Below are 24,538 nucleotides of genomic sequence, written 5' to 3' on the forward strand. Positions count from 1 at the left end.
TTCTGGCACTTCCCTCAACTTATATACTAGTTTTAGTTGATTAGTCAAGTGATTTTCACTTCCTGCTATCGCTTTTCCGTCAGTTTAGTTTCGTTAATCTTTAGATTGATGATTGGTGATTGATGAGCGGATGACTCTGACTGTTTCTCTGGCTCTGCTGGACATGATCTGATCGATTGTCAACAATTTACTCATACATGTAATATATATATATATAGTTTCCAGTTTCCGATTTCTTATTGTTTCATTTGTGTGTATAGTAAGCTTACGGCATTTGGCTTTCGGCTTGGCTCCCTTTCAGCAGGTATATTATTGTTAGAATTTAAGGATCTATTCAGTTTTCCTCGTGTGCTCTACGATCTATGCTCTCTTTATGTGCATATCTTGATGTGTATATGTAGGTAGTTAGGAGTGTACATTTAAGATTATATTTCTGATTTTGGATAAATACACATATTTAAATATTAAACTGAGCGAAAATCAGGCCACGAAAAAAATATCAAGCCGAAGAAACAAAAAAAATATGGGGCCAGGGCGCTTGCAAAATTTGAAATTAAATATTTTTTTAGCATAGGAATTAGGCAACTAATAACTTTTCACTTAACATAAATAATTTAATTATAAGAAACACTTAACGTAAAACTGTTTGGGCGGGCGTGGTGTGTGTTTGTGTTTGCTTGATGCATCCGCTGGAGCTCTCAGCGATTGCCTCTGCTGTTCTCAGCCATTATGCTGCCAGCTGTGGCAATATTCCCGCGATGGGCAGCGTGACACGAAGTGGAGCTTCTAATGCCGCCGCCGCTCTTTATGCCGCTACTGCTGCTGCTGTTCGCCGACGGTTCCTCCTCATCGCCTAGCTCCTCGTCCGGCTTGTGACTAGAGGCGGGCGGCGTGAGCACACTCTCCGGGGCGCGCAGCGCTGTGGCCGGCGAGGCCTGGGTCCGGACTCGCATAGCGTGGAGCGCATCCTGGACCATCAGCAATTCGTCCTGCAAAAAGGTGAGTTTCCAGATTAGCAACTATCCCTAATAAACCACTCTCTTTTTAACGCCTTCCTGAGAGATACTTACATACATGTCCATCGTGGTGGTGTGGGTCTGAATGATGTGCGAATCGTCGGTGACGATGTTGGGGCAGACATGGCCCAGTCCGAACTTGTTGCTGACCTGTTCGTTCTGCTCATTCACCTGCAGGTAGACGGCCTTTTTGGAGATCACCTGGAAGAAGGGCTCCATCCAGCGAGCACAGGGCTGGATCACCTGCCAGTCCAGGCCAGAGCAACGGAGGGCCGTCTCTCTGTAGTGCAGAAAACCAAGAGAGAAACCAAGTTAGGAAATGCCAATCCCTACGCAGAGGAGGAGCCTTCGAACTTACCGACTAAATGTATGACTAATGGCGGCCGCAGCCAGCACCGAGTACGGATAGTTGGCCATGGCCACGTCGAGGGTGCACAGATCCAGCAGCTGCGAGGTCTGGACAAACTCGAAGCCCGAGAACTGGGGATAGATGAAGGCATCATCGGCTGCCTTCTCGGTGGCGTTCTCTTTGCCGATCTGCATGAACGAGGCCGGGGTGCGGTTGTTAACATTCAGCTGCATGTAGACGCCCAGCCAGCCGGTGATGGTGATGGGGCTGATGTCCCAGTCGAGGGCCTGCAGCAGGATCTTCTCGTGCTGCCGGATGTCCCTCTCGGTGCAGGCGCCATCGGTGACGTAAGCAAACTCGCCGATCTTCGGCGGGTAGATTTCCTCCACCTTGGCGGCCACAAACAGACACGTGATGCCAATCAGCTGCAGGTGCGTCTTTAGCACCTTGTGGGCCACATGCAGATAGCGATCGAGGTAGTCAACGGCCAGATAGAAGGTCTCGCGGTGCAGCTTGTACACCTCGCAGACCTCGATCAGCCAGTCCAGAAGGATGGCCCGCATGCGCGGCTGCAGGCCCGGGTGCTGCTCCAGCATGGTGGTGCTGCGCAGACGCGAATCCTGATCGTCCCGATGGCACATCAGCTTCCACACATCTGCCGCATTGGCCCAGGCTAGGGCCGGAAGGGGGCACTGACGCAGAGAGCTCTCCACCGCCGGCGACATGCAATTCAGGCCCGAGTAGTCTTCGAGCTGTGACATGTCCTTGACGATGTTGCTCAGCGTCAGCTGTGGGGTTTTGGCCCCATAGTCGGTCATTGGCGGGTTGGAGCCCGAGGAGGCTGGCGAAATGTTCGATGAGTTAATCTCCTCATCGTCCTCCTCCTCCAGTTCGTCCTCCTCATCATACGAATACTCCTCGCAGCTGTCGTCCAGCAAATCATCATCCTCCTGATCCTGCTGCTCTGTCACTGCTGCCAGACTGTTGCTGCCGACCTGGTCCACGGCGTAGCGCACGACAACGGGCGCCTGCTTGGCCGAGCCCCGATCCGGACTGGGCGGACTGTCGGGGCTGTCGGGGAGCGGACTGTGCGAGGCCTCTGGCAACTCATCTGCCGGCGAGCTGCGTATGCTCAGCAGCTCCTGGGTGCTCTGGCCAGGGGAGGTGTACACCGAGGAGGCCACCGAGGAGAGATTGCTGCTCTGATCGCTGCCATAGATGGCAGGCAGACGCTGTTGCCGCTTGGCCGATGGTGGCTCAAAGCCGAGTTCGGGATCCTTAAAAAGAGCACACAAACAAATTTTTATTAGAATGGAATGAAAGGTCTCTGAACAGAAGAAAATATAGTCCACCACTGGCTGGTTCTTTACTGATGCAAAAGATGAATCTGATAATCTGTAGATCAGCTTTAAATATAGTAGTGGTCCATGGCTCACGACTTTACTTCTGATCTACTCTCCGAATTCGCACACGAATTCTTCCAAAAACTCCTCCCTAGATTCCTAGCTCAGTTCTCATATTTTACAGAGATCTTAAACTAATATTTAATATTAATATTATTCCAAAAACAGTCGTTACCATTTCAATGAATTTGCGCTTCTGTTCCAACTTCATAATAACATGAACAACAATGGAAAGGATATTCAGGAGTCAGTAACTGGATCACACGCGCGCACACATACACACACAGACGGATGGCGGCGGAATTAGAAACGTGTCTCGAATATAATTAGCAAAGGAGGATCAGATCAGATCAGGCACAGGCAGCAGTGCCGCTGTTCAACGGTGGCCAGAATTTATGTGGGCACGCCTGTCAAAATTCTTAATCCTTGATAGATGGACCGACCGGGTACACCCGCACAAAATGTTAGCCCGAAACCGTGGAGTGCAGTGTGGGCGGCGCAGCACACAAAAGGATACAGGATAAAGGCTACTACGTTCGTATAGTGGTACAACAATAACACTTTGGTTTGGTTTCGTTTGGGTTGCTCTTCCTTAGCTTGGGATCTCGTGGGAGCGTTTCGAGACGGTTTTGTTTGAATTTCTTTTGGGTTTCTTTCCTTGAATTATTTCTTTTTTTTGTTTTTGTATAATCAATATACAAAAATTGTTATTGCACTTTTTGCTTTGATGATTCTCGATTCTGGTGGCAGTCTTTGGTTTAAATTTCGGTTGTTCGGTTGATTCTTTGGTATGTGTAAAAGTGCAAATAAATGTCGTGTGCTATAACATTGGAAACAATTTGTTGGTTGGTTTATTTTGTTGTTGGTTGGTTGGTTGCTGGCTGGTGAGGTGATCTCTTGGCCGAATCCGGTTATTAAATTAGGTTTTTGCACTCGAAATACACAGTATTTCTTTTTTGGTCTCAGTCTCTGCTTCCCTTCCTCTTTTAGCAGCGTATCATTTTTGGTTTGAGTTTATTGTATTTAATTATTTTTGTTGGTATTACGAATATGTGCTATACATATAGATAGTCTTTGTTCTTCTGGTCACTCCGAGATGAGAGCCGGATTGAGCGGATCGTGTACCAAACGCGTTGACTGGCGCTGTGCAACTGAGCTCGACGTCCCTCGTTCCAGATCGCCGATCCCCGAGAACCCCGAGAGCCCCTAGAGCCCCGAACAACACTCCGATCGTTGATCGTCGTTATCCTGCTCAACGAATGCAACGGCCTGGAAATAGGGGTTGCTTTCACGACAACGTTGCAACAACGGTGAACGGTGAAAAAAGGCTGGCAAGCAGCAGCTTGCCCTCTCGCTTGCTCTACTGCTCTGGTGCCAGCTCCGCTCTACCGCTTTAAGGGTAGTTCCTTCCCGGAGATCTGGCTATTTCCTTGAGACGTTCGTTCATTCCGTGGGGCCTGGCCTGTGCCTGTGCCTGTCTGTTGTTTTCGCAGTGCATTTTTCGCCTCTGGGTGTTTATCAGCCCAACAACAAATCCCACTGACGGCACGGCACGGCTGGCCCTGATCCTTTCTACAATTATTTTTGTCAACAATTCCTCCGTGTGTGTCCAGGTAGACGAAGACGTTGGAAAAATCACTACCTAGACAGACAGAGTATGTGTCTGTACACACACATCTGCGGATAGTACTTATATAATTTATGTCCGTCTTTGGCTCGAGCTGCCAGAGCGGCTGCAGCGCAAAAATCTTTTAAATCTTGGGAGCTATTCCTCTAGTAATTTATCTTTTATCTTTATCAACGGCTGGAGGGTAGACGACCATGGGACAGATCGTGTGGGGCGTTGCGAAAGTCGAATGTAGAGCAAGGCTAATGGGAACCACACAAAAACGCACAGAGTCCCTCGTGAGTCATAAGATTACAGCAGCAAGATCCCAGCAGATCCTTGACCATTGTTCTCCTCGGCAGCTGATCGAAAACAGAAGCCAAGATCAGAAAGTCCGTATAAATCTACGAAAGAATGGAAGGATTTCTGTGGGATTGTAGGTGCATATCAAAGAATGCAAAGTTCCGAGTAAATTTGAAGCCTCTCAGGATCGTTTCAGTCATTTATTTGCATATTTGTGTAGCCTATGATCCTCATGATTGGGTCAAGAATCTTTCATCAAATATCATACAGAAATATCCAAGACAGAAGCAATAAAATCTATTATCTTGAAGGGAATTTCCCAAGTTTACGACTGAAATTGATCTTTCCCTTGATTTCTTTTATCAAATTTTTGCACACATCAATCTGGGGGATATGTTTCAATGTTCGATTCTGTAACTGGCAATCTCACACATCGTAAAAGCTTAACAATATTACAGCCAACCCTCCCTCTTGGCTGGCTCATTAAAGATTTTCACATAATTTGTTGCGTAAAAATGAGGGAATTTTACGATATTTATGTGACACTTTTAATTGTTTGAGTAGGTTTGCCTTCCTTCCTTCCGTTCGTTCCTTCCTTCCCCCTCTCTGAGGGAAGATACATTTCCAAGGTAAATAATTTTTTTTTTGCATCAGACGACGGACAGGAAGGTCCAAGACGCATGACAAATTTAATTTCTTATTCTTTCTGGAGGAACTGCAGTAACGTAACGAACAACAAGCAACCCTCCGCTCTGAAGGGAGCGATGATTTAGGTAACAGAAGAGCGAGAGCGAGAGAATGGCAATCGCTAATGGAAGTGGATGTGGAATTGGTAATGGAAATGGACACATGTCAAGGAACCCCAGATGCAATGTAATTAAAATCAAAGCGTGCAATGGCATAAGATGCCAATGCCAATGGACAATCCCACAGACAATGGACATTACATTCCGTTCTGTTCCCTTTGGCATTGCTTCGCTTTGGTACGTGGACATTGCATCTGCCACGGGGTGGGGGTAGATCGGGATCTGGTCAAGCGTGGATAGAGTATAGGCCTTTTCCCATCTTTGGGAACTTTATGACATGATGTGTGAGAAATTAGTGAACTGTAATGTGGGCTGGAACTGAATCTGGACCAATCTTCGGGGAAGAGAGGGTTGCGTTGCATCTTAAGTTTAACAAGGGTTAAACTGGGTTGTTGCCCTTAAGCCGATTCAAGGATTTCTCCTCTGCCCAAAGACTAGTAGTCAACGATGGTGGCAGCTGTCCCTGCTCCAGTGACTGCTATTGCGATTGCAGTTGATGGCAGTTGACGATGATCTCTTGCTGCTAAAGGCACCCAAAACATCACTCGAAATATCACTGGGAGGGAGCAGCAGGAGCAGATGATGCAATTCCACAATCCCTGTCCACATCTTCTAGCAGTTATGGGTACATATAGACAAAACAGTCAAGAAAAGCAATTGTTATGCGACAAAGTCGTCGTCGTCGTCGTTGGCTTCGTCGCAGTCGTCAACCTCAATCTCCTTCAATGCCCCATTGTGTGGCTCTTACTCTCCTGCTGCTGCTGCTGCTGCTGCTGCTCTCACTCTCACTCTCTCTCTCTCTCTCTGAGTCGCCCTCCGTGCTGTGCTGGCATTTACTGCTCTCCCTCATACCCTTCAAAGTCCTGCGCTTATGTGTCGTAATCTTTCGTCTGCCGTCTGCTCGCAACCGAAACACCTTTAGTTTTTTTTCGCTGCGTCGCGTCGATCGTTTTACCATTGGCGTGGGTCTGCCCCCGTCCCTGGGCCCAGACCCGGACCAGGACCAGGTGTAACTTTGCCGTGTAATATGCAGCATTGTTGTTTCGTTTTATTATTTCTACCTTCGTTCTTTTCACTCTCCCCCAAGGTCCTTTTTGATAACATTTAATTTGGTCTTTTTCCCGATCTTCAATGGATCTTTGAAAATTGTTAATATTTTACAGAAAGGAAATTTTCGATTGGAGATAAATTAAGATTTCTGGGAATCAGAAACAGCAAAAACAAAAACTCTTATCAGAGAAGCCAGAGAGCATCATTGTGCGGTGTCAGGCACACGCAATGTACGTTGTTTTTGCGGCATTCGCTTGCGCATCGCGAGTCGAGCATCATGCACACGCATGTATGTTGTTTTTGCGTACTGTTTTGGAGGTTCTTTCAAAAATATGTAATGGAAACCTCTCTCGTTTCTTGTTTTCTTTCTTTGACAAATTACATTTCTCCTAATGTCATTATTCAAGATTCTAAATTAGCTCGAGGCCTGTCCACTGCTCCTGCTTTTCATGTAATAAATGATATGCAAACAACATGCCAGACGAGAGCAAGACATGTCCCAGAAGGACAATAACAAACACTCATATTTCCAACCAAACCAAAAACTGACCTCTGGTCAGTGTCCACGGGAAGGGGGTTAATCCAACACAATCCTTTCGCGGTTGTCCTGCCCGTGACTTGGCAGGAAAATCTTCATCAAGACTGAGGAAATATGAGTGCAGAGAGGGAGGGAAACCCTTCGGACAGACGTATTGTAATTAATCATGCAATTGGTTAGATCCATGACGAAAGTAAATTAAAGCATAGCCCTTTGGCGGACGGGCAGGATCGGAGCGTAAGTGGACAAAGGATAAACCGCCAAATGAATTTTGAATACGAAAACATGAAATGATAAATGTTTTAGGCAAGGACATCGAGGGTAAGGAGAATGTGAGGAAGGTATGTGTAAATTTTGCTTTACGATCCATTGAAGGTATGGCATAGTAGGTTTATTAAGAGTCCTTTGTGGTTCCAATCAGATCTGTTAGGAGCGCACGTACCCCCAAAAAAGTATGTAGAGATCTGAAACACTGCGAAAGTCCTCTCTGAGCCTGAATGTCTCTCCGTGACGCAACTTTTCGGAGCAACATAAACAATTGCAGGCCGCTAAGCATCATCTAAATATGAATTTTTCAAATAATTTGTTACCCGAAGAAGACGTAGACGTAATCTCTATTGTTGCTGTTGTTATTTATACTAACTGTTTTCTAGATCATCGATAACATAGAGAGCTGATGAATCTATCAACTGTCTTTAGTTGAAACTGGTTTTCTTATCATACGCATGGGATCTGTCAGCTCAAAACAGATCATTACAGAAAGCATCCCAAACGGTCCTGTCAACTCTTGTTTACCCGTTCGCTAAATGAAATCCCCTTTAAAATTAGAGAAAACTTCGAATTACAGAGAACATGAGAGTCCGTGGAATCCATCCCATGTCGGGATGCAATCTGGGGTGATCGTGGGGAAAACTTGAAATCAATTTCCCACAATGCCCGGAAAACTGACTTGACAGAAATCAAGCCCTGCACTTGATTGCCTCCCAGGCAAACCTCAACCTCAACCCTATCCTATCCCAAACACAACAACTGCCCTCCCTCCTGGTCTTGTTTCGGCAAAAAGAAACAATGAAGTTTTCCCAAAAAAAAAGAGAAGGAAACTTTCAGCGATTTCATGCTTCGAGCAGGAGACGAAGAAAGGAAGAAAAAAGGGTTTACATTACACTGACAAATTGGTAAAATAATACCGTAATTTTTATCCTTTTGCCAGCAGCAAAACAAATATTGTATAATATTTCAAGGAATTCCAATGCAGGGCTGCATATATCCCAAACCCAGATGACATCCGACAGGAGCAGGAGCAGAAGGTGAAGGAGGAGGAGAAGGACTAGGAGCAAGATGATTTGCATAAAAGTTTAACGGAAATCTAATGAGCATACCGGAGTCCCGGATCGGTAGCGGGAACGGGACACGCATTTGCATAAGGATAATGTCCCTAGACGGGGTAGCAAAATGCAACGAGCTACCGACCACTTTTTATGGAACGGTAACATCTTCTGCAGCAAATGTCGTCTCGATGAATATTTAATTAGGGAAGCGGCAAGGAGCAGGGCAGGAAAAATGGAAAACTTGGCAGCCTACCCAGTGATCCTTGAAAAGGATAAGGCGGCGCTGCTGAACCCCTCCACGGCTCACTCGTTCGCTGGCTCACATTCGTGTTTGTGGTTAGCTCCCTGTCCCATTCCGGTACCCATCCTCACCATCCTTACCCATCGTCTTGATCTAGTTGCTGCGCCTCAAGCCATAGCCTATAACTATCGCAATTTCAAATACTTCCTACGGCCCTAACGGACGCTTGTGCGCCGCCTTGACTTTGAGGTCCGTCCTCTCCTTGGGAAACCACCCCTGGTGATCCACAGAGAGAAGGAGAGAGAGAGAGAGAGAGAGAATGACGCTGCTCAAGGTGTGCGCGCATGCGCAACGTCGCTGTAGCTGTCGCTGTCGCTGTCCTTTGTCCTTTCGTGCATATGCTCAACATACTAGTGGCAAGACCCCTCGGAATTCCCCTACAGCATGAAGGGGGCCAGACATTGCCTTAGTTTTTTTTTCCTGGATAAAATGACATTTGTTGTTTCTTGGCAGGAAGGCAAACGGCCGGAAAACAGTGCAAAAAACAACCCAAACTCGATTTCTGCAAGTTCATTGCACGTCGAGGAGCTGCTGCTGCTGCTGCTGCCATGCTTCTTACTTCTCAAAAATCCTTTGCACCAACACAGCTGCCAGGAGCTGCCAGGAGACTCCAGGAGACCCGCCAGAGAGAAGCCATTGTTCCATTGGCTTTGATTGCAGCTACTTGAGAGCCAAGGCACAGAACGGAGAGATCTGACTTCTGGCAAGGATGCCAAATGAGCCTTTTTCCGCATAAGTAGCGTTTATTTTTGGGCTCATCTCGGCATTGTGCGTGCGTGTGTGCGCCCAGGAGGAGCTGGCTGACTACGTGCCCAAGGGCTTATTTGGCTAGAGATCTAATGAGGAATGAGGATCGACAGCAGCATCGGAAGCCATGAAAGGGCTACTGCACTCTCAAAGGGCAAATAACAAATAAAAGATCGTTTACTAAACACACGAAAACGGAAGATAGACATTTGAATTGATTTTCTAAAAATATACGAAGATCAATGGAAACAACTCAGACAATAATTAAATGTGAATCCGTAGCTCTAAGATCCTTTTCTTTTGCAACAAAACAAAGTTAATCGATGAGAATTCCCAAAAAGATAATCAAGTTTAGTCATTCAAGAACCATGAGTAACTGGAATCGATATGGATATTCATTTGATCTAAATAAAAGGGTATATACGGGAAGGAATCATTAGCCATTTTTCCTATGTAATTGTGAACAAAGTTTAATTCTAGCTCAATTCATTACGGGATCATAATAACATCAACTTTTAAAAAAAAATCCTTTTCTTTAGCTTAAATGATCCACCCTCGTATGTATAACTATTTATAAATACTTTAATAAACGACTAGACGTCAATGATCGATCTACCGGCTTAGTGTTGCTCAGCAAAGATCCATATTCCATAGATCGATGAAAGAGAAGAATACCAAATCAATTTTGAGTAAAATCGAAACTTTGAAAATAAAAACTCACACAAATCCACTAGACAGATCCACTACACAGATCAAATTAGCTTGATCATCGCACATCATACACATATTCCAAGATCGTTTAGGTCATTCATTGGCCGCCGGCTCTCCCTCACTCACGCGGGGCATGGGCATTTCCTTGATAAGATTGCGCCAATCAACGAGGTCACATGTGCTCTGATAATGCAACTTCATTCATAAAACTTATCTCATACGAGTACCCAGACAGCCATACAGTAATATTCTATATTTTGTGTGAGAGGGGATGGGTGGGGGATGGGTGGCTCACCTTTGCATCATCATTGGAGTCGCTGCTGCTAAAACGCCGTTTACGTTTAATGCCATTGGAAGTTGTTGCATTGGCTGCGGATGTTGCAGGGTTCTGATTATCACAAGAGCACATCTCCACTTCTATTCCAGGGAGCTCTTTTTGTGCTATAAAGGGGGCTGCTGCTGCTGCTGCTGCCAAGGACGAGGACGAGGCTGCTGCTGCTGCTGCTGATGGGGATGACGGAGGAGCTGGGCTGCTGCTGCAACTGCTGCTGTTGACGACGACGACAATGTTGCTGCTGGCTGCTTCCTCGGTGCTGGCGCTGGCGCCGGTTCTGACTACGCTTCCATTGGGCTCAGTGCTGCTGGTAGTAGAAAAACTGCAAATGCGAGAAAGCAGGAGAAATTACAACAGTGGTACAACGATGCGAGAAAAAGTACATTTATTCAACATTTTGTTGCATCTGTTGCATAGTTTTTACTGAGTAATTCGTACATCGTACCCATTTCAATTAAAAAAAAAATAATCATAATTCAGAATAAATTTAAACGACCAACGATCTAATCTGAGATAATATTTCAATGTGACTTTTGTAAAAGTTTTGCATTAGTTTTGGATTCAACCAAAAACATTTTTTATTTTAAAATTTTGTATAATTTAGTTAATTTATATTTCAAATCAGAACTTGTGAAAGAACTTTTTCAAACAAACAAACACTGTTTTATATAAGATAATAACAAGAAAATTGTAATGATTTTAGACATGTTTTATGGAATTTTATGCAAATTGTTTAAAACTATTAGGTTTTAGGTAATAAAAAAGGGATATCGTGACTATGGACTATTGACTCTCATGCCACATATTGACACAACCCCGAATCACTGTGCCCCCCACTCTTTTGGGGATTAGTAGAACATTTCTTTTGATTTTCGCAAAATATGTAGAAAGAGAAATTCAATATGTGCTGTCTGCCGAGCAAATCGCACAGGGCATGGGCATAGGGGCGATCATTCGCTCTAAAATAGATACAAACGAAACATAAATTCATTGAATTTTGACACGACACGGCCTCCGTCGACCGTCGAATCGAGATGCTAGATGCTAGACACGAGATTGAGGCACCCAACGGATACATTAATATTTAACATCCGGGAAATTGAAATCGAGATGACTGATCGAGGGATGTGGAAAATGGGATCGAGGGCGCGTTCCCGAGGAAAAGAAAGCCCTTTCCTCTGTGAAGTGGACCCTTTTCCTTGCTCAAGATTATTGAGCAATTTTGGCAAATTTGCATGCACATTATGCATAATGCAAGAGGCTGGCATAGAATTTCCCTCCTTTCAATTCGGTTTCCCATTCGCCGATGGGCAGATGTTCCTCTCAGATCTTTTGCCTCTCAAGTGTAAGGAAGCAGTAAGGAACTGCACTTCAAGCAATTCGTTGCGCGAATTTTTGCAATTTGAGAAAAGGAGCAAAAAACGAAACCTAACCCTTGAGACCAAACCGACCGACAAAAGGTGTCGAGGTCGGGGTTCATCCGAAGGAATCTGTGAAAGGGGAATCTTGAATACAGCTAAGAAAAAAATAGAAAAAGGGCTGCTGCACATAAATTCAAATGCTTAAGCCATTTCTCCTTGGTCAGAGGATTGCGACTGCGACTACGATTGCGATTGGGTGTGTGGTATCGAGACCAAGGCTGAGGCTGCCTGTTTTGATCCTTGTCAAGGCTGGCCCTCCGCTATCGATCGCGTTTAATGGTTTAATGAACAAGAAAAAGTAATCACGTAGTAAATTACGAGGAAATGGAATCGCTTAAAAATGAGTTATGGCGAGAAATGTCGCGTCTCTCTCTCCTTCTCTCGCGGAGAATGTGGAGAAAGGAAGAAGGACTAATGGAGTGTACGTGCACACAGCACACCCAGTGGATGGAAGTTTTTTAACCATCCATCCTTTCTCTCATTCCTTCTGTTGGTGGGTTTCACGGGGTCAGGGTTCTCAGATCTCTCTGGTTAAAGGTTCACCCTGAAATTTGTCATTTCTCGGTGAAAGTTTCCGTTCCCTTTTCCCCTGCAGCGTGGCTTGAAATCTTGTTTCTGTTTCTGCTTTCTGCTGTAGGTAGCGCGAATGGCAGCTGGGGCTAAAGGCACTATCTTGGGGTGCCGTGCCGCCGCCAGTCGGAGATGATAAGAGGAAAACACCGTAAGGCCGTGCGTATTCCAGGAATATTGTCCAATGCATAATAAGTTGATCTGGCATTGGGAATAGTATCAAGGATCGATCTTTCTCACATGATAAATTATATCAAGCGGCGAGGGGAATGGGCCAACCAATTTGTTGCTGTTGATGCTATAAATTTGTACCGAAACACATCCCCGATGATGAATTTGAACCATTTTAAGCCTTTGAGGAAGAACATTTAGAAAACTAGTACAGAGAGATCCGTGAAGGCTTAGATTTATAGAAAATGTCTCTTGATTCTGTTTTGATTTTGGAAACAGATCACCTCCCGCCCAAACTAACCGAAGAGCGCTGCCGCATGACCCGCGAAACGCGTTTATGCAGGAGAGGAAAATTGGAATTGGTCGTAGTTGACATCCATTTTACAGCCTTTACTTAGCCCCTATGGTCGGTACTCCACTACACTTCAAGTTAATTCAGTGAGACTAGAGATTGTCAGCGGGAGAAATATATGCTTAAGTCCGGGTTTGTAATCGAAAGATTATGCCTGTCGGAAAACATCGTTTCGGCACTAATAGTGCTTCAGCTCATCGACTGACTGCATTGTGGGGATGCCTATCAACACTTATTGAGCGTTTTGTCTTTCATTCTAGATTGGTCTTGCCATGTAGAAGAATACGACCTGTACTGGACACATATCGGGTCGTTTTTCCATACTTTTCCGACCATAACCTATTCAGAGATAAAGCTACCCGCAAAAGTATGCAACGCTTTCTGTTCCCTCACTTCATAACCTCAAAGAGCGACATTTTGACAAATTCCGTTATAGTTTCGCAACAAATACCCATAATTATGTGGCACACATGTTGACCTGACTCCCGACTACGAAATATGTCCATAAAATGGACTATCACTTAAGTGATCGGAATGATCGCTCCGAAAGGGGGGAGGCATGGGTGATGATGTAGCGAGGGACGCATCTGACATGAGCAAATGACTGGGCAATTATGCAATTACGGTCATGCGCAGGCGAAGGCACCCACCCAACATCAAAATAGAGGGTCAAACATATTAAACTCAATTAATTTCTGTCCTGGTGTTGGCCAGGACACATGACTGACTGTCGCAATGACGGAAAAAGCCGCAGAAAGTGTGCACTATGACAACATTATCAGCATGTACGTACAACCCCTGGGCAGTGTCCTGGCCCTGGCTTTGGCCCTGGGTGCAACCCTCAACGAAACCGACCGTCCCACAACTAAACACTTTTCTAATGTAATTTTCGCGCGCAATTATTTACTAATCACACGCAGGACATCGTGGCATGTCCTGTAAAGGAATTCCGAGTGTAGAGGAATGCAGCGACGGCACTTGGTTATCAACGGAACGCCCGGTCTCGACTTTAACACCTACAAAACCATCTGTTCAGGCCTTTTTGGAGAACTTTTGGGAATTGACAGTGAAAATGCATTTTAGATTATCGCACTTGGGATCCAGGAACAGTAGAGGAACAGTAGGAGCAGAACAGTAGAGTGCTCCTGCGGGCCTATATCGGGGGGTATTCAGGCATAACATAACAAAACCAACCAGGGCTCTGTCACTTTATAATTACGAAAATGCTATTAGATAAACATCATTTTGGTAAAACGAATTAAAGAGAGACCGGACTGACTGTAGAGCGCATGCTGCTGGCTACCAGGATAGTTAGTGGTAAAAAGGAAGTAAGAGGCTTCTGTCGTTGTCGCCACAGGAAGTCGCTCAGAGAGTCGCTCATTTCGTTTGATATTAGAGACATGTGGGGTGTTAATTAGTTTTGGTTACTCCAAAGGAAATGGAAGTCACGAAAAACGTTTGATGGGAAAAGGAAATGTATGAGAGAAAGGCAAGAAAATAAGTATGAAGGTTGTTCAAGAACGTCAAACCATTCAAAATGATGTTGAAGAAGCAGTTGATGACGTTCGAAACCAGTGTTAGTTAGGATAGCACAGGGTTGGATATTTGTTTGTAGACCGGTTAGAAATAGTGTTGGTTAGTGCCCAAATACTCAATTGAAGCCGTAGAAACCCAAAACTAAAACAGTTTGTAGTTTAAAATAGAATATTAAACATATTTTCTTTATTTATCTATAGCCTGAAAAAGAACTGATACGCTCTGAAATGTATATTACATGGACATGTATTCTTTTTTTAATTGTTTTGTAAACTTAAAACTTAAAAAAAAATATAGAGAACGGAAATTCGAAACACAAATCGTACACTTACCTCTTGTCATATAAACCCATAATTGTACGGCCTCGAGAAGCCGTTGAGGTAAGGAATCCTGAATATTATGTGAAGGCTGGCTCGTCGGAGGCAGTATTTTGTGTTGGAATAATTTAAATAGTTAAAAGAGGAACTAAAAATGAGAAAAAATAAAAAATCAATCAAAAATCAAGTATAAAAACAACAATTTATTAATCTTGGGCTTCCACCTTTTGGATGGAAAAGTCCTCCTCGAGGAGGACACGATGCCCATCACATGTTTCGTGTTGGTATTGAGTTCTTTTTACGACTTTACGACAAAAAGGACTATCAACAGTTAGTCCCGCATTATCTATCCGACAGCATATGATCCTCTAAGAGAGGAGACCCAGCAGACACAGCATGTGGTCGAGGAGTTTCCTACTCGTCTCGAAAACCCAAAACAAATTTGTTTACGTGAGTTTTTCTCGAAAAACAATATACGAAATTTTCGCTTTTAGCATACAGCAGAGTAAATATTCTTCAATGTGTTGAAGATATTCAAATTACAGAGCTAGAATGCTATGGGTTGCCGGGGCTTGGATCATCGTTGGGCAGGTAGCTGGTCAGTTTTTTGTTTTGTATTTTGTTTTCTTAATAGAATTTCCACGAGTCTCGATTGATGCCCGGAGCTCAGCTGCCCTTATCCCTGGGCCCTAGTTCAGCTCCCCCTCTGGCTCTTCCTGTTGTGGCGGTGTCAGGTGCTTCTTCGAACGGCGCATGCGCAACGTCAACTGGTATTTTCTAGTGGTTTTACAACGCTTAATTATATCGAGGAGGAGCCTCTGTCTCCCTGTCTATTGATATCGATGCACCTGTTGTGGCTAGAGTTGGCGGCTGGCCTTCTGCTGTTGCTGTTGCTGTTGCCGTTGCCGTTGCTGTTGCTTTTCTTGGCTGATGATGATGGTGATGGTGATGGTGATGCGGGCAGGTGAACCGTGTGGAGAGGTCGCACTGGCAGCTGTTGATAGAGTTCTTCCCCCTAAAAGGATTCCTCCTTTTTATTGTGTTTGTGTCTTTGCAATGCTGTGCTGTAACTTCAATTGACTTCCCCCTCGCTAATTGTATCCTGTCGCGTTTCCTTGTTCCTTCCTCCCTCCTCCTCGCTTTTCTCCCCTCATTTATTTTCCTTTTCCTTCTTTTTATATTCTTTTCATTCGACTGTGTGACATATGGGCCGCCTGGCGTTATATTCGCCACGATTTATGGACCTCCTCCCTTCGGTCTGCCACTCAGTTCCGACACCTATTTCCTACCCCATATCCGAATGCTTTCTTACGACTTTCTTTCGCCCATTTTCCTCTTCTTTTCTTATGCAATACATTCTCTGTTTTCCTCACTTTTTGCCGTTCTTTCTCGGCTACTTTTTCCCCGAGTTTTCTTATGCACAATATTTTGCTTTTCCTTTCTATTCAGCCATCATTTTCACACTAATTGCGGATATGCCTTCTAATTAATTGGGTTCCTTGTTCTGAGACTGTTCTTCCCTTCACAGATCTTCAACCCTCTTTGCTTTCGAAATGGTTCTGTTTTAGCTATCGCAGCACCTGGAGAATTTGCTAAATTAGTTTGCCTGATCTAACGATGATCTCGTGTGGATTATATGGAAAAATTGTATGAATGATCTTATAAAGAAGAGGTGCAGTGATCTCGATGGAGCGGTCAACATATTAAATTTCAAAGATCATTCTTCGATCGCTTAAATTTAGTGCAAATATATTTATAAATATTTGACAGTCATTCAGGTTTAATCAGTTAATATTAACATATGATCAAAGAAATTGGGATTTCAATAAATAAAATTATAGTTCTAAAATCACTGAACGTAGAAGTAAAGCTCTTTAAAAATATACAGTATGTCAAGAAACTCTTTACACACTGAAATTAAATTACATTTTTTGACTTTGGATAAGAAAATAATGGCCTTTGGTTCAAATTTATCAAATTTTTTTAATTCCTAACCATTCAGGGATTAATTATAAAGTAGTTAGTGAAAAAAGAATAACAAAACTATAAATAGGTAACTTACAAAACAACAAAAACAATGATTACTCATTTTTGACACTGTCAAGAAACTCTTTACACATTTCGTTTTCGAGCTCTGTTTTGATCTCGTTCTTAGAAAAAACGGGACTTTACCGTAATCTATGCTTTTGGCGTTGCTCAGTGCTGCTCTATTTTTGCATTGACTTTGATTTGGTTGCGAAATTTTGACCGGTGCACATCTACAGACTAACTTTCTGAAATTTTTAAAATGCCTGGCAAAAGACTAAGCTTTGACGTTGTCCAGTTGATTTACTATAATCACCAGTTGGGCAAATCTGTTGCAGACATGGTAGACATGTTTTCAGTATCAAGGAAAACAATTTACAATGTCCTTAGTCGCGCGAAGAACGAAGGGAGACTGGAAACAAAATCTGGAGGTGGCCGTAAAAGGAAGATAGACAGACGGGCAGACCGCGTAACCATGAGGAAAGTTAATCCGAATCCGCAAATATCGGTCAGGACTCTGGCCAAGGAACTTGACGAAGAACTTGACTTGGTTGTTTCACACGAAACAGTACGCCAGGTTATTCTACGCCATGAATACTCTTCCAGAGTGGCACGAAAAAAACCGCTGCTTTCGTCGGTCAATGTGGAAAAGCGCTTCACTTTCGCTGTTAACATGATCAGTAAGCCGGCAGAGTATTGGGATGACGTCATATATTGCGACGAAACAAAAATGATGCTTTATTACAATGATGGTCCACCCAGAGTATGGCGCAAGCCGTTAATAGCTTTAGATAACCGAAACATCTTTCCGACTGTAAAGTTTGGAAAACTTGCGGTTATGATTTGGGGGTGCATCTCTATCCGAGGAGTGGGAAATATTGCATTTATTGAGAACACAATGGATGTCAAACAGTACCTCCAAATTTTAAAAACAAATTTAAAAAGCAGTGCGGAGAAATTTGGGCTCATTACGGACAATATGGCCAAATTCAAGTTTTATCAAGACAATGATCCCAAACATAGAGTCCAATGTGAGAGCTTGGGTGCTTTACAACTGTGGAAAAGTTATTGATACACCACCCCAGAGCCCCGATCTTAGCCCCATTGAAAATTTGTGGGCCTACTTCAAGAAGAAAGTGGGAAAAGACAGCCCAAAAACCGCAATCAGCTAAAAGAATTCATACTGGAAGAGTGGCAAAAGATTCCCTTTGAGTATGACCTACAAAAACTGATAAATTCGATGAAAAAACGGCTCCAGCATGTAGTCAATGCTAAGGGAGGACATACCAAATATTAAAGTAAGTTAAATATATTAAATAATTACGAAGAATTTTGAATTTAAAAAATGAAAATATTTTGTGTAAAGAGTTTCTTGACAGTGTCAAAAATGAGTAATCATTGTTTTTGTTGTTTTGTAAGTTACCTATTTATAGTTTTGTTATTCTTTTTTCACTAACTACTTTATAATTAATCCCTGAATGGTTAGGAATTAAAAAAATTTGATAAATTTGAACCAAAGGCCATTATTTTCTTATCCAAAGTCAAAAAATGTAATTTAATTTCAGTGTGTAAAGAGTTTCTTGACATACTGTATTCCTTCAGATCAAAATCAATTAATATTTGCACAAATTACTCAGGATCGCACCGAGATTACAATTTCTTGAAGATGAATAGTATTTGATTAGTAAAATCCCAAGATCCCTCAAAATCAATAAACAATTTACAAGTAAATTCGATGTCAGACATCATAAGAGTTGCTTAACAATCTGCAACACACAAGATTGTATCTTGTTGACAGGGGATACCTATCCCCATCCCCTCTGGAATAAATGACTTTATTATAAGGTATTCCCCGATTTCGTTGTCCAAATGCGAGCGACTAACATTAATAAATGACTAACTAATTGCGAGGACTGCCCACACACACAGTACACGTAGAACGCACTCCCAAGATATTCCAGGTTTCCCGATTCTCGATGCGCCTAATGAAGATTAAGCGAAAGGGAGACTGCGACCTGGGTCGCTGGAGTTAAGGAGAAATCCGCGGCGGTGTTACAGGTATACAAATATGAATAATGTTGTGGATAGAGCAGGGGCTTCCTTCCTCTCAGTCTCAGTCTCAGTGGCTCTCGAGAGCCTAATTAGAGATCCGATGCTTGAGTAAACGTCGTTGTCGGGATCGCGGTCGGTGTTCCAAGGTCATTCAAACAAAACGCGAACGGATTTAACTGGAAAACTATCTACTGCTCTATGTTCCAAAGATATTCCAAAGATTCCTCTTGTTTGTGTGTGGAAACCTTTCCCACAAGGAAATGGAACAACAACAAATGCTCACTGACGAGACTGAGATACAAACACAAATACATAGACGCATACATACGAAGCTGCAATGCAACTGGAGGAGGCAATGGAACGAAGAGGAATGCGCAAAATGCGCAGAGGAGAGCGCAAAAAATATATACGAAAATATATACAATATGTAGGTAAATATATATGTATGTACATATATAATACTGAAAAACAGGTCTCGAGATATCCGAGAGGCCTCTTGAGTCGCCGTCGTCTGGGGCCTGCAATTTTTGTGCGTCCTTTTTTGGCCGAGTGCGTGTGTGTGCGAGAGATGCATTTTGGGACGAGATACATTCCAGAGATACTCGAGATAAATGCACATGCATCTGTGTGTGTTGTCTGTCTGTTGTCAATGCCAATGCTACTCCTCCTCCTTCCGCCTCCCTCTCCCTTTCGTTTTGTTGCTTTTGTTGCGGTTTGGCTACATCTTGGTCTTGCAATTAGTTGGAACGAACGAACTCCAAGTGCCGCAAAAAGCATAAAAAATAAAAACAGGAAAGTCGATCGTCGTCTCAGACTTCGCCTTCGACTCCGAAACTCTGAGGTCGGTCTTCTCCTGTGCCTGTGCCTGCGCCTGCGTATGAATGTATGTATGTATATGTCGACGTCTTTAGAGCGCCGCCAGGGCAACGGCGTGTGAAAGTAAAGTAAAGACGAGCCAGATCCACAGAGGCAGACACAGACAGAGAGAGAGAGAGAGAGAGAGAGAGAGAGAGAGAGAGCGATAGAGTCCAGTGCACTGGAAAGAGAGCGCCGACAGAATCAAAGTTCTTCAATGGACCTGGACCTCGACCTGGGACCCAGCGCCGTTCCAGTTCCAGGAATTGACGGCCTTGAAGTAGCCGTTAGGACAACGAGACGCGCTCAATTGATTATTTAGTTTATATTTAGCAGCGTCTAAAAGGATGCCCATTGCCGGCTCAAGTGGCCAGCGTCCTGTCGCCCCTACCCTCCGCCTCCTCCTCCCCAAGTCCCAGGGACTATCCTTTGTTTGTCTGGGAATAACTGGAAACTGTTTATCATTGTTGATTCTTCCCTCTCGTACGGCTTCTCCTCCTCCCCACTCTGTCTTCTGATTCCTCTCTCCAGCTTCGATTTCGTCTGATGCTGCTCCTCCGAAGCGACAAAAATGCGGCATAAATTTCGATAAGTACAACAACAACAAAATTTATAGACAATGAGAAATGCCTATGGCCATGCCATACATGCAGGCGGTACGTACGTACTACTCACAACTCATCGTTGGATTCCATTCCGGCCGAAGGAGGATATTATAGTCCGTGTAATATTTGTGAAACATTCCGCACTTGTAATTGAGAAATATTTTTGGTATTTTACCAGGAATTCGGGTTAATATGGGCACAGGTGATATCTATAGGGATGTGTGCATGTCTGATGAGAAAATATAACAAATGAGATTCTGTTTTTTTGCCCTTCTTGTTTTAAGTAGTTCCTTTGATTGAATGCCGCTGCTCCGCTCTGCTGGAAGGAGTAGGTGGGAAACACTTGAGTGGAAAAAGCAAAAAGTGTTGGATAACCTTCGAAAAGAGGCAAAGGTGTTGAAGAGCGCCTCCAAATGGCATTTGATGAGTAAATACAGAAAAAAGAAACAATGACCTAGTGTTAGAATGATTCTAAGAGATTCCTGGAAGTATCCGTGGAAGATACCATTGCGGAATCAAGGCAGCTAAAACAAAAAAAAATGAGATTCCAGTCTGATCACGTAGCATCTTGGGACGATAGATAGAGGGCATCTAGAAAGCTCTAATGTATACAGAAATCCACCCCATCGACAAGTGCCACCTCCCGTGCCCCCAGCCACACCCCAACCCTCACAATCATCAAGTTTCAAAGAGCAAAATGCTAAAAAGCAAACACGCAAAAGCTTTACTAAAATAAAAAAAACACCCAAAACAGGGAATGCAAAAAAGCGCGAAAAAGAAAGAGAAGAAAGTCGAACAGCAAAAAAAAAACAACAAAGAGTAAAGAGTAAAGAAATTGTAGCAGGTAAGTGGAGATGGGGAGCTGACGGCAGAACAGAGCAGAGCAGAGGGGGAAGAAGCAATAGAGCAAAGCAGACATAAATATCAATGAACTCCATTCTGGGCACACTCGCTCCCTCTCGGCCATTCTCTCTCTTTCTCTCGTATGTATGTACATATGTACATAGAGTTACTACCAAGATACATGTTATTTTTTTTGCGCCACTTTTGACATAATTCTTTGTCTTGTATTTGCTTCTGCCCTCTCTACTGCTTATTCTACTGTTTCTCCGTCTTCTCCCTTTTCTACTGATTCTCCTCGAACGCTTTATTACTCATTCTTCTGGCTTGCTTTGCCTGCTTTGTTGCTCCGTTTTCGTCAAGTTTTCAACTTTTTCCGCCAGCGCAGTCGGCGCCGATGTCGGCATTGCGGCCGCCGCTCTGCCAGCGTCGACAGCGACCGTCAGCGACTCGTTGTTCTGATTGGAATGAATAAAACGGAAGAGCGCGTTTCTTGGTGTGTGTGTATGGTGTGCAGGGAGAAGAGAGCAGAGCAACGACACTCTCTCAGTGGGAGCGCATTTCTAGAGCTATCTATGTGTGTGTGTGTGTGTGAGAGCGGGGGGGAAGGGAAGCGCCAAAGAATGGAGAAATACAAAGTGGCGCGAATTAGGCGTTTGGCTGGCGCACTTTTGTTTTTACCGCCCAAAATCTATGCGAATGGCGGGAAAAAGTGCAATTCAAGCGGGAACTCCAAGTAAGCGAATAGAAAGGCGATCGTCCATCGCATAATTTGTGAAAGGGGGACCCAGAGCTGCGGTGAGGCCGAAGCACAGCATCTGCTCTGGCCGTAACTGTTACCAATGGCAGCAACAGTTCACTGCACTGGATTCCTAGATGGGGGAAAAAAATCATGCAAAAATAATGATGGGTCTGAAAACTCCATTGATAATCGAGTCCAATTTGGTGACACACAATCACACACACACACACACACACACACATGCATTCTAGGGAGTTCCATTTGGCATACATATTAAGTTTTATAATCGCTTGGGGACACTTGACACTTTCATCCGTTATATTTCTATTTAGATACTATTTAAAATTCTGCAACATTTCCCCCACACGGCAATATGTGGTGGCTGCTCAGTTTCTAATATCACATTTTTCGGCACTTTTGACTTTTTGATTTGTTGTATTTGTAGCAGAAAAAAAATGCAAAGACACGACGTCAGCCATCGCCACCGCCGCACATACAACGCTGTCCCACCCTCCCAACCAACCGTTCAACAGCACACACACTTTTGTCGGATCTTTACCGATTCTGTCCCCCCCACACACACTTGTCACACACGCACACTCGCACGCGCGTCATATATTTTATTCGAACTTTTTTCTTTTGCTTTCTGCACCACTTTATCGAGGAAATTGTGCAATATTTTTACCTTCTCCGGCCGGGGCAGTCGCTGTGACAGATGGGGAAAACGGTTTCAGGAGTTTTCCCAACAAAATTGGCATTTGAAAAGGGTTTTCTGAACGTGCGCACTCGAGAATCAAAAATTTTCTACGTCGTCGTCGTCACGCCGGCCACAGTATGATCAGCCAAGGCATCCGAATTGGTAACGTCAGAGAGAGCTAGAGAGAGAGCAAGGCAGCGACAGCGGCAGCGACTGCGGCGAGTGTGCAAGAGGAACGCGCCAAAACAAGCTGATCTGAAGCGCCAAAAAATGCAACAACCACACGACGCAAGAGCTTGTTGTTGCTGGTGGCTCAACTGACATTTCGAAGAGAACCAGAGAGAAAGAGAGAATCTCCCGCGCGAAGCAGCCGCACAAAGGAATGTGACTGTGGCTGAGAAAGAGAGACGAGAGTCCACTCCGCTGGTGGCAGCATTTTATTGAATGGAAGGGAATTGGTGAAGCTGGAAATGGATCCATGGATCCCCTGCAAGGGGCAGAAAGTGGGCCGAAGCAGCCTGTTCTGTTTCAGGTCTTCACATGGAAGTTGGAGTGAGTGTGTCTCGTCTCTCTCTCTCACTATCGGTATGTGGCAATCAGTTGGACGTCGAGAACAGCTGAGTGGGATGCCAGCTAGTCCAAAAAAGGACAGATATTTTAACAAATTTAAGTAAATTTTCTGCATTTTTAATGTTTTTTTCATTTGCAAGTGTCCATTTAGAAGTGTAATTAGCAAAATAGGAAAACCATTTTTTTTCGTGTAACAATATTTCTTTAAAACTATAAGAAAAACACATATTAAGCTAATGATTTTAGCACATGTCTGTTTGATCAATAAATATCTTTGAAAAAGAGCAAAAACATGCACTAAAATAAGCAAAGTTTATCGCTTTTGATTCATTTTAAGAAACCGAATGCATATTAACGACCCACTAAATGAATTGATCAACTGGGTGGCAATGCCAATTGAGATCCAAACAAACCGCCGCGACTTTGTTGTTGCCATCGATTACCATTTCATCGTTTTTGGCACCAACTTTGCGCCCCGTTTGCGCACACAATCTGAATGAAACCCACCAAGTTGGTAATTGCATTCAAAGGGCAAAAACATGCAGAATCAGATTCTTAAAAAATAATCAAAATCATTGCAAATTTGGGGAAAATAACAACAATCAAAGTTGGCGATTTCCCGCGCGCGGGAACGCAACGTCGCCTCTTCGCTGCTGACAGCACTGACAGCTGAGAGAGTCGCTTTTAGAGAGAGCGGCGAACGACGTTGGCAGAGGCACAAGAAAAAAGTCAAAAACGTGAGCAGCGACGTCGACGTTTTTTTTTTTTTTTTTTTGTAGAATAATGAACAAGAAAGAAAAATGTTAAAAGCAACGGAATCTTGTTGGAGAACCGCAAAAAAGCGAGCAAAACCTAGGCCGAACTGAATTTTGAGGTCATATTGGGGGGTTGATCGGGGATCGCACCTGCGGCAGTGCGGTGCGGCTGCCAGGTGGCAGGCAGATCTCAAGCACTCACCTGTTCCTATGGCTCCACTAGGGGCTTGCGGCTTGTCTCTTCCCGGGGCTGGGCCACGCGTTTCTTTCCTTGGGGGCACACACACAAAACACACGCGGATTGAATGATGAAAAAAAATTGCACACACCGCCACAGACACACATACAACACACGCACAGCAGCAGCACACCAGCGGCGAGCCAGCAAGACAGTTTCCTTAACAGTTTTAGCGGATTTTCTTCAACTTTGTCCAAGTGCGGGCCAAGATTCACAGAGTGGTTACAAACCAACTATCGTTCAACTTCAACTTCAAAATCAAATCAATTTTTTTTTTATTTGCGACGTGAGCGTCGCAGC

General features: G+C 43.9%; 1 protein-coding gene across 2 annotated transcripts; it reads right to left on the reverse strand.

The window, feature by feature from the left end:
- Window positions 1-405: 405 nt before the first annotated feature.
- Window positions 406-24,326, reverse strand: LOC6603382 (G1/S-specific cyclin-E). 2 transcript variants are annotated; one of them, XM_002028332.2, is made up of 6 exons: window positions 24,203-24,326; window positions 14,875-15,007; window positions 10,454-10,814; window positions 1,375-2,642; window positions 1,071-1,296; window positions 406-989 (listed from the first exon to the last, which is right to left on the reverse strand). In XM_002028332.2, the coding sequence occupies exons 2-6, from the start codon at window positions 14,892-14,894 to the stop codon at window positions 699-701; spliced, it is 2,166 nt and encodes a 721-aa protein (XP_002028368.1). In that variant the 5' UTR covers window positions 14,895-15,007; window positions 24,203-24,326; the 3' UTR covers window positions 406-698. The 2 variants fall into 2 exon arrangements, with proteins under 2 accessions (XP_002028368.1, XP_026843670.1); XM_026987869.1 differs by lacking the exon at window positions 24,203-24,326 and adding an exon at window positions 22,664-22,788.
- Window positions 24,327-24,538: the final 212 nt, after the last annotated feature.

The sequence above is a fragment of the Drosophila persimilis genome, unplaced genomic scaffold (genome assembly GCF_003286085.1).
Source record: "Drosophila persimilis strain 14011-0111.01,24,50 unplaced genomic scaffold, DperRS2 tig00000124-arrow-pilon, whole genome shotgun sequence".
In the NCBI taxonomy this organism is placed as follows: Eukaryota; Metazoa; Arthropoda; class Insecta; order Diptera; family Drosophilidae; genus Drosophila; species Drosophila persimilis.

Coding starts and splice junctions, on each gene's coding strand:
- LOC6603382 (XM_002028332.2), bottom strand. CDS start 14,894: ATGGGTTTATATGACAAGAG. Junction 10,815..14,874: donor ATGGGTTTATATGACAAGAG/GTAAGTGTACGA, acceptor TCGCATTTGCAG/TTTTTCTACTACCAGCAGCA. Junction 1,297..1,374: donor ATTAGTCATACATTTAGTCG/GTAAGTTCGAAG, acceptor TCTGCACTACAG/AGAGACGGCCCTCCGTTGCT.